At 36.2% G+C, this 10520-nt stretch overlaps 1 protein-coding gene across 1 annotated transcript; it reads left to right on the forward strand.

The window, feature by feature from the left end:
* Window positions 1–4764: 4764 nt before the first annotated feature.
* On the forward strand, window positions 4765–8918 carry LOC118801522. The gene is made up of 5 exons (XM_036561829.1): window positions 4765–4807; window positions 4969–5304; window positions 7217–7354; window positions 7653–7735; window positions 8817–8918. The coding sequence occupies exons 1-5, from the start codon at window positions 4786–4788 to the stop codon at window positions 8910–8912; spliced, it is 675 nt and encodes a 224-aa protein (XP_036417722.1). The 5' UTR covers window positions 4765–4785; the 3' UTR covers window positions 8913–8918.
* Window positions 8919–10520: the final 1602 nt, after the last annotated feature.

Raw genomic sequence — 10520 nt, forward strand, 5'->3', positions numbered from 1 at the left:
AGCACCTTCACTGTGGTGGAGTTTACTCAGCTGAGCCCTGTGCTGTAGGACCAACCACACACTCTACATTAACACGCACCTGAGTTTTTTTCATAAACTCAGCTTCAAGACTGTGGTTAATCTAAGCATTCTGATCAACTGTCAAATGCACAGCTGAGACAGACAAATGCTGCTTTCAGTTCTCTGTCTCACAGTGCAGTAAGTCCTGAAATTGTTTGTGTAATTTGTGGATTGTTCTAGGACATTTCAATCATAGAGGTCAGAAAGCAAACTGATAAGAACTGAAGATTTCTTTAAGTCTTCCGCTTTTAAAACTGTGTCCCATCATGCCTTTGTAAATAAAACATTTAGTAAACTAATGGTGTGTGATTATGCAGACGCCAGAGCCAAAGTCTCCTTCTCAGCCCTATACACATGTATAGATATTGAGAAATAATTAAATAATGTGATAATTGCGATTCTCAATGAGAGATTCTAGCTGCAAACTTCCACTTTGTGTTCTATACATTGTGCATTTTTTGTCAGTTGAGCATGAGAAAACATCAACACACTCGATTCAAACCGCACTGAGGAAATGTTTTAAATTACGTCACTTGAGGTATCAAGGTGGAGAACTGTGGGACAGTTTATTTCCATACAGTGTTTCTGGAGTCCTTTAATAAATGACTCCATCAAGAAATGTTGCTTACTTTCTGGGTCTAGATAACCCAGTCCAAATACTATCAGATTACTACTTTTGTGGTAGTTTGCCTTATCTAAATCTACTAATAAAAAACTGATTTACTGCTTCAGGAGGGAGTCCAGTCTTATGTCATTTGCCAAATAAGCAACATGTTTCAATTGGTATAATCACTAGTCCTCCAATTCTTTTACATTTCCTCAGAAATTCAAAGATCTGACTTGACATCAGTGTTGACCAAGCCCTTATGAGAGAATGTCAAAGATCAGAGTGAACAAGACCCAGTCCCATTTCACCCCTCACCCCTACCACTTCACCCTTAGCTCTCCATTTTATGTGTTCATGCCTGGAGGTAGTGTGTCCCGATTCTTGTTGAGGTAGAGGGGTAGGGCAAAGTGTTAGGGCTACATGACCCTCCAAACAGAGGTTTTTCAGAGACAATCCAAACAGAGTGATATGAAAACAGGAAAGATGGCTGCGTCAGTGACCAAAAATAAAACACAAATGTCCGAATTTTCTCTGTTAAAAAATTACGATAACCATAGGATAAGTTTAATGTTGTTTCAATATATAATGGCTCTTTTCTTTATAACACGCATAAAAAATCGCTAATAATATGCTAATGTCTCGGTAGGTAGCTAGCTAAATTTCCCGTTCCACCTTAAATAGTCCAGAAGTTCTGACTCCTGAAGCTCCAGAATGTAACTGTTCCATTTAAGGTGGAATGGGAAAATAAAACAAGATTCAAACAAGAAGCTGGTGAATATTTGACTTCAGCTTCATATCACTGAAGAATTCAGGGTGGATGATAATAAATAATTGCCCCCCTCTTTGAAGGAATATGATGTCCTGAATGTAACTAAAGCCCAGCAGTGAGGAGCTGAACTTTACCCTCCTCTGCTATCACTGCAGACTGGCAGGGTCGCCTACAGAGCAGCGCTAGTAGCCTGTTAATGAAGTAATGTTCCCATTTCATAGGCAAAGCTTTCAACCACTACCTATTGTAACTCAGTTTTAAGGGGCAAGGTGACACTCGAAAACAAGGGGTATGGCTTATAAATAAGAAAAGGGATTGGGCCCAACTGTATCCTCTGACACCCTTAAAATTTGTCAGATGTAATAATGGTAAACAAGGGGACAGGGCTTAGAAAAGGGTCTGCTCAACAGGATTTTTAAAAAATAAAATAGATAACAATAATACATATGTAAACAATTCAAAGTAATCAGTCAAATATGTAGATGTCTTCCAAAAAAAATAAATATCAAAAACTTACAGGTAAAAAATATAATTAAGAGTAAAACATCAGTCCAAAATGGTATTGTAGCGATCAGTGAGTAATCTCACTGGCTGAATGATAACCAACCCCTCCAATTTGGTTAAAATAGCATTTTATTTAAATCATCTGTTTTTTTGAAGCAATGGTTCCTGATTGCAGATAATTGGACAATTTGGACAATTTTATACTCTGAATTCAAAAATACCTCTTTAGCACAATTATTAAGCCCTTCCTATGAAGAACACAAAATCAAGTAATTAGTCTTAAGCTTTTTTTTGTAGGAAACACAGGATTCATTTATATCTTAATTTATATTGTGGGAAACTTGCTGAAACACTGTACAGAAAAACACAATATAAATAACTTAATGTCATTAAAAGCTAAAAAACACAATAAAGATCATTCTCACACGCTCCTAAGACAGATACTTCACACCCGTGCTAATATGATAACTCTGAGCTGTTACCCCAACAGAGTCAAAGTGTATTGGTTACCACTTCCCGCTGAGTTTATGTGAGATTTTTTGTCACTCAGTCTGAAACATCTAAAAGAAAAATGAGAACGATTACTGTCAGTGTTGACCTACATCATCATTTAACAGCTGGCTAAGTCTAATGGCCTGGTGGGTTCACAAACATTGCATCAGGATAACTTAATACGAGCTTAAGATGATGATTGAAATAACTTAATTTGGATGCATAATTTTTGATCCGTTAATACATGTAAAATAATCAATGTCTAAAATGATGTCACATCATTAGGACAGTAACCTAGAAGCTACGTCAATGCTGCACTACACTCTTATGATGTCAAGCTTGTTATAATAGAAGAGCCCTTTTTGGTGCTACATAGAACACTTTATATGATGACAAGAGTAGATAATCCTCGGACGACACGTCCTTCACCAAGTCTTGACTGAGATCTCTTTAAACACTCTTTCAACGCACTAGCTATCATCAAATTCATCCGCTCGGGGAAGAAAAAGCTCTTCTGCACATTGCGTGTAAATGCCAATTTCCACCAGATAGGTCTCTAAATCCTCCAAATCTTATATAGTGCAGTTTTAAGTAAATTAATGTAAAACACTTATTATAATAGTAACCTCCTTGTGTGGTCCTCATCATTCATAACTGCTTGCACAGCACAGCAGCAGTACAGCACTGAGCCAATGTTGGCTATTCTGACTAATCTGAGCCAAAATAATTGTGATGATTGGGTACCAGCTGAGCCTTCTGCCCAATGATAGCTGGGATTGGCTCCAGCACCCCTCTGCGACCAAGAAGGATAAGCGGTTTAGATGATGTGTGTGTGTGTGTGGGTACCAGCTGAGTGGACTGGATGCACTGAAGAATGTAGAAAGCCCGACTACAGAAGAGGCTTTTGCTCTGCATGTCTAAAGGCTTTTGCTCTGCATGCCTTTTTATAGAGTTTTAGGCTACGTTCACATTACAAGCCCATTTTTTGCTCAGATCCGATCTCTCTGACATGATGGTTCACACTTGTTTAAGTAAGTGACTCAAATCAGTCATTAATCCTACTCAGTAACATCACGTGAATGAATCACGTGCATCATCATCATCGCTGTGTAGATAATTAACTCTGATCAGCTCTCAGCCTCATTATTAAAGTGACACTTCAACCTGGTAATATGAACATAGCCTTAGATGGGTTTGGGCTACAGGCTATTTTTCAGCATTCTTAACAGACCCTTTCAAAAAGCGATGGCGACAAAAATGAGAATTTGAGACAGTGATGGAGACGCTCCCGGAGTAAATCATCCTGTATAATCTGAAAATCTGTAGTTGTAGTCTAGTGCCCCTAGTGGTGGCACATAACCCGTGTGGGCTTTACATTTTGAGAGGGGAAATTTTGAGGGCATTATCTCTAGAGCATACAGAAATATTCAGATTTAAATGTTGCATTTGTTCATCAAGTTGACGATTGTCATTCTTTACACCAACTTATAGAGTGATATGTAAAATTATGCTTGGGCACTAACGAAAGAAAATTGATTAAAGCCATGATTTTCAGTAATTTTCTTAAAGGGGAGTTTTTTTTTTTTTGTTTTGTTTTTTTACAAAATTTCTGCTTAATTAAATCTTTAATCAATATCATTTAGAGTGGTTTGATGTGAAATTTTCCTTCTGAGAGAAACTTACAAAAGTCACAATTGTTCACAGTGGTGGTGACCAAATGTCCGAAGTGTTTTCTGCTTCTAAAAGCTATTATTACACAAAATGCTTCTGAAATGCTGCCTGATGCCTGAGACTTTGATTTACCTATTAGATAAAAAAAACTTTTTGTAAATTCACATTCAGGTGTTTATTTTAGCCCCCATGACTTTGGCTTACACAGTTTACCTTGCAATTAATCATAAATGTCTGTAAGTTAATTCTATGTGATTAAAGAAGCCTCAACATTTCATTTGTATAATATTTTCTTTACACCAAACTGCTACGCACTGCATGGAATGGGGCTTAATTCAAAGAAGATGATGAAGACTGCAGTATGAAGCCGTAGATGTGCTCAATTCATACTATCATCTCAACACTTCTGCTTCAACTATTTTATGGTGAATATAGGGATCAATACAGCAAGTAAGAAAATGTATGGAAATGAGTAGTGATCAAAGACCATTATATTCTATGGAAATATTACCTTAATGGTGTGAGTGTGCTTTTCTACACATATGAATCAATGTCTGAAGTGTCAGGGAAAAAAAATGTTCAGCTCTTACTTCCTCTCACTTAAAACTTCTTGTGTGTCTGAAGTGCAGCAGTAGCTCTTTGTTACTGACTGAATTGAAGCTTTGGGTGTTCAGGTTACAACATGAAGATACAGTTTCACTTCTGTGAGTTCATTAATTGGGGTTAATTGTTTAACAATATAGATTTCTGGTTCACCATAAATATGCCTGTGATGTGTTAAAACTTAACGTAAGGTGAATGTCAGTTGAAATATATGGTAGGTTTATTCACCTGGTATATTAGTTGTTCTGTTTTCTCTTGCTAGGTCTGCTGCTGTTATGTGGAGCTGCAGAGGGCTTTATAGACAAGCTTGTAGATTTGGGACAGAATGTGACTTTAAACTGTGAGATTGATATAAGAGACGTATACTGGTTCCTGATGAAGCCCTCACAGCCTCCACTGTATATATTACGATCTTTTGCAAAAGCATCCACAGTGCCTGTGTACAGCAACAGTAGCTTCAGCAAAAGATTCTCACTGCAGATAAATAGTAGTTTAGTTATACACAATATCACTTTGAATGAATTAGGAATTTATTATTGCATCTTAAATGAAACACCACCTAAAATTAGCACTGGCATCAGGATACTGCACACCAATGGTGAGTACATTTAAACTTTTCTATTTAAAATACTGTTCTCCATTGGAGACATGTACAGATATCTGATTTTAGATGATAGTATTTGGAGCTTTAAGTTGTGCTTCCTTGTCCTGCTGAGTGTTTGTGTCTAACAGCTCTGGGTACAAATATGAGAGGTATATCTCATACTTCCAGCTCTTCAGATTTACAGCAAATTAGGATGTTTGATCTGAATTTATCCAAATAATAAAGCTAAAATCTTCATCCATGATTCCAGTAAGGCAGGGGTGTCAGGGGTGGCCCTTTTTATCTGCAAAGAGGTTTTCATTCCAAACAAGCAGGAGCACATCTGATTCCACCTGTTTAATCAGTTAGTCTCAACAACTGATCTGGTGTGCTCCAGCTTTTTTTTGGAAAGAAAACCTGCAGCAACACCGGCCCATTGTGGATAATTCTGGACATTCTGAAGTAGGACATTAAAAGTAAAAAGAAGTACATAAAATAAAAAAAAAGTTTATTTACAATGCAAGTTGAAATTCTCATGTTTGGCTCTATTTTAATGCATGCTATTTTGTGTTTTAAACAGTTTAAAAACAAAATGCATGTACTAGTGTATGTTTTTATATTGAAGAAAAAGGATGAATTTAATACTTCATATAACAGTAATAAAGAACCGTATAGTAGTAAGGAAAACAAAAGGAAAGTCTCCATGGTTTATGTTCTTATGCTCCTTTTAAGCTGTTAATATTGACATAAAATTTTGAACAAAGCACCACAGAGCCATGTGCTTCAAGTTGTTAAGCTAGTCAAATCTTCTCATGCTATTAGTTAAAGTTTAGACAGACTCTATCAGACACTCTACTTCTGATCATCATTGCTGATATGGGTAATGTTCCCTATTTAGAAAAATGTCAGTTAATTATATTTTGACCACGATATTCTTCATTCTCTGCAACATATTCTCATTTACTGCAATCTAGGGTCGGTTGTGGAACATATAACCATCACACAAAATGCCTTTTTTACATGACTTTGTTTTCTTAAAGCCACTGATATTTAGTTCTGATCAATGCAGACGGCAACTGAGAAGCTGCAAAATAAGCTACACTGGTAAAAAATTAGAGATAAAATATACAGCAATCTAGAACTAGGAGGAACACAGATGAAAGGAGAGAGAAAGGTTGGGGGTCTGAGAGGTTACAGCCAAACTAATCTCAAAGCCTATATATACTAGGACTATACTAAATAGTCCTTTTTTTGTCTCCCATCCTATAAGCCCCTCACATATATTCACAGCTGTTGGTTGCAATGGTAGAAATTTGTTCACCAGTAAAGATACTGTACTGTTTCTAAGATGGGAGATAAAAAATAGTGTTGCTTATCTCCGATACAGTGTGCAAGACTGCTTTACATAATTTCAACATCACATCACTGTTTCCTGACCATTCAGAAGCCACAGTGATCTTTTACTTAACGATGATGGCTCAGAAGCCACCTTGATTATTCTGATATGTGAACATAATGTTTTAAGACCACAAAGGTTTAGTGAATGGCCCAATTTGGATGTTAAATTCCTGAATATTCACAGCAATCTCATTACTGCAAATGGTTACAATGTCCAAAACAAATTAAGACAGTCAAGAAACTTAAGAGTGTTTGAAAATACTCTGGTTTGATCTAAAAAATGTATGACAATAATAAATGGTTTACCTTTTGTTGTTTTGTTTATATATATATATATATTATATATATTATATATATATATATATATATATATATATATATATATACATATATATATATATATATATACATAAATTATTTAAAACCTTAACCATGGTTAAAACCAGATATTTTTTGATAGCTTTTACAACAACAACAAAAAAAAATTTCATGAGAATGACCCACCTGCTCTTTGTACAATTGTCTTCAGATCACCACAATCAGACAGTGGAGAATCAGCAGCTGCGGAATGAGACACAGAACACAGAGATCAGAGAGATCAGACTCTGGCAATCCCTTCTCATCATGTCTGGCCTGCAGATCTGTGTTCTCATCATTGCAGTAACAGGTGGGCTTTCTTTTCTATATCAACATAAATAGTGTACGTATGAAGTACTACTGGAAAGTGTTAAATTACTCTGTTGTTCAAGGTATCTGCACACACCGAACAAAAGTGTTTACATAATAAAATATATACTTACAAAAGATTCTTATAGAGCTTTGATTGTTTAACAAAGAAAACTTCATTTTAACATTTAAGAGTTTTCATATGGGTTTGTTCATGTAACTTTGATTTCCGGTAGTTTAGATCCAGAGGATTAAAAATTAGCTGTTTAATTTTCTCAGAATATGCCCTGTCATTTCAGGTGTGATAGTAAGCCACTGCAAAGAGTCTCCCAACAACCAACTGCAACTTCCAGACTCCACTAAGCAGACCAGTGGCGTACAGGTGGGCATCCTGCATTTAAACACAGTTATTTTAGCCCCGTTATGATCTGCAGGTATCAGAATAACATGTCCATAAAATATCCTGTATGACAAATCAAGGATGAAGTACTATAATCTGTATAAATGTATAAAAATGGACAAAAAACAACCAAACAATATTTAGGCTTCCACACTGCAGGCTACTACTGCTTTTAGCTTTGCAGTATACTTAGTCCATTTGGTAACAATTTACTGAAGGGTAGCAAGGCTGCATGACACCAACAGGTGTTTGACGATAACTCACATATAGCTATAAAAACGTTTATGAAGGCTTATTTCACAAACATTGTCATAACACTTCATAAAGTGAAACTGACTAAAGTAGTCTTTATGATGACTGATGCTTGCTGGGATAAGCCTTTATAAATGTTTGTGTAGGTTTAGGTCAGTTTTTATGAAAGGTTTATACAAGTGTCATGTAGCCTTATAAATGCTGCCCTACAGTAAAGTGTTACCATTAATTGTTTTTATAGATAACAGTATATCATGCAGTGCCTGAAACAAATACATAAGCAAGTCTATTAAAGTTTACTTAACAACTTAATGGAGTTTCCACAAGGCTAACTAGTAGTTTCCATTGCTTGTTTCCAAGTCTCCATTAGTTACTCGTTAGTTACATCAGTTTCCATTTCTCATTAGTTACATCACTCCAGTCTAAAACTAAAGAAGCAAACATCAATTTGAGTAATGCTAACTGGTAATGGTAAGCTTTCATTGGTAGTGGCAGCTTGTTTGCTACATTAGCCTTGTAGCTCCAGTGCAAAACCCAAAGAGGACCCCAAAAAGGTCAGGAGAATTCATTATGTTCAATGTAAGTGGGAAATTGTGTATTTTTTTTTCTGAATTATCTCTTTAATCATATTTATTAAACAAACCAACTGACAAATGTGTCTCAATGACATACTGTGACTGACATGTTATTTCTTTGGAAAAAATGTATAAGAAGTTTCAAACCTGTTCATTTTCTAACAGAATATGCATCTAACTAGGTTGTTCATGTAGAAGTCTTCAATGAATCTTGATGTATTTTTCCTCTTCTACAGAATATGTTTTCAGTGATTCTACAGGAAGGAGTGCAAACCGGCCACAGAAGCAGCTTCACTGTGGTGGAGTTTACTCAGCTTAGCCCTGTGCTGTAGGACCAACCACACACTGCTCTTTGTTAACATGCAGCTTTTTTTATACTTTGCTACAGAAATGTGGTTAGATTAAGTATTCTGTCAAATGCACAGCTGAGACAGACAAACGGTGCTTTCAGTTTTCTGTCCCAGGGTGCACACTTTCCTAAAATTGTTCTTCTAATTTGGGGACTGTTGATAATAATTAATGTGTGATAACGAATAATTAGCGTAATGATAAGATGAGATAAGTGACTGTGGTTTTGTGCATTGCAAAGGGCCGGTGTGGCTCCAGGTTTTCACTCCAACAAAGCTGATAAAATGTTTGAAGACTAAGACCAACTGATTAAACAAGCAGAATCAGGTGAGCTTCAGCTTGTTTGAAGTTAAAATCTGCAGCCACACTGACCCTTTGCGGATAAGATTGAACACCCCTGCTTTATACTGTTACAACATCCACTTTAAATAAAATGTTGTCTAAATGTATCCTGATGTTGAACAAAGTGTCCTTTTAATTTTGTACTTATGTTTTAAGAGCTCATACAAACCACTCTAAAGCAATGTCTAAAAGTGCATACAAAGTATACAGATTAGAAAATAATTGTACAGAGATTGGAAAATTATTGAATAATGGTGCTGACAGGAACCAGACGTCCATCTCTAAAAGCTCCCTCACAAAGTTATTACATGAAATGGTCATGAATACACTGCTTGATGCCTGAGCCGTTAGCCTCTTTCCCACTGCAGGGCCAAACGGTTCTGAAGGGACTGTTACAGTTATCTGTGAAGGTGTTCAGATTAAAACAGCTGCACTAACTTCAAAGCACAATATGAGAGTGCATTAGGATCTTGTGAAACCAGAGCTACCGTGTGCATCTAAAAATCTGGTGAAACTGCAACTTGTTTTATTAAAATGCAGTGGCAAGCATTAATCACAAATCCCTGACCAGCATTTATGAAAACAGTTTTTGGTGCTCCTAAAGCAGCTTTACACAAGTCCCTAGTTATCTCATGTAGTTACATCTGTGCACCTTTAGGGGAGCTATTCTATCCCATATTGTAATACCCACTTCGTTTTTTAGGTTTTTACTTAGTCTTTTTTTTTTTTCTTGGTTTTGTTAGATCTCAAGAATGAATAAAAGTGCCTCAGTTTTAATCTTCTTTTCAATTATTTCCTCTGAAATTATAATTCCACTGACTGGTGTCAGCCAGAAAAAGATGGGTTACCCCTTTGAGTTTTAGTTCCTCTCAATGTTTATATTTCATGTGTCTGTCACAGTTTCCCCACTGTCCCTCTAAGTGTGTCTGTTTTTTCCCGTGTTGCAATTAAGCTTTATGTAATATTCCTCCCCGTTACCCAGAAGGATAAGCAGCTTAGAAAATGTGTGTGTGTGTAATATTTTTATCACTGAATTATATAATCTGGCGTAGAACATATTTTGGAAGCCTCCCACCATATAACAGTAAAACAAAATCAGAAAGAGTTTAAGTATTCTTCTGGTTCATTGGTTTTTATGATAATTTTCATTCTTATTCATTATCGCATTTGTGTAGTTTTTTCTACAAACCTAAGGCTGTCTGCATGTAATAGGGATTCACCTCAACTTGAGTGTCACCCATCTGCATGAC

Source organism: Colossoma macropomum, unplaced genomic scaffold, assembly GCF_904425465.1.
Source record: "Colossoma macropomum unplaced genomic scaffold, Colossoma_macropomum, whole genome shotgun sequence".
In the NCBI taxonomy this organism is placed as follows: Eukaryota; Metazoa; Chordata; class Actinopteri; order Characiformes; family Serrasalmidae; genus Colossoma; species Colossoma macropomum.

What these genes read in the sequence shown, in the direction of transcription:
- LOC118801522 (XM_036561829.1), top strand. Translation starts at nt 4,786, where the DNA reads ATGAAGATACAGTTTCACTTCT. An exon ending in CAGGATACTGCACACCAATG is followed by an intron (nt 5,305 to 7,216) that starts GTGAGTACATTT and finishes AATTGTCTTCAG; the next exon opens with ATCACCACAATCAGACAGTG. An exon ending in AGCAGACCAGTGGCGTACAG is followed by an intron (nt 7,736 to 8,816) that starts GTGGGCATCCTG and finishes CCTCTTCTACAG; the next exon opens with AATATGTTTTCAGTGATTCT.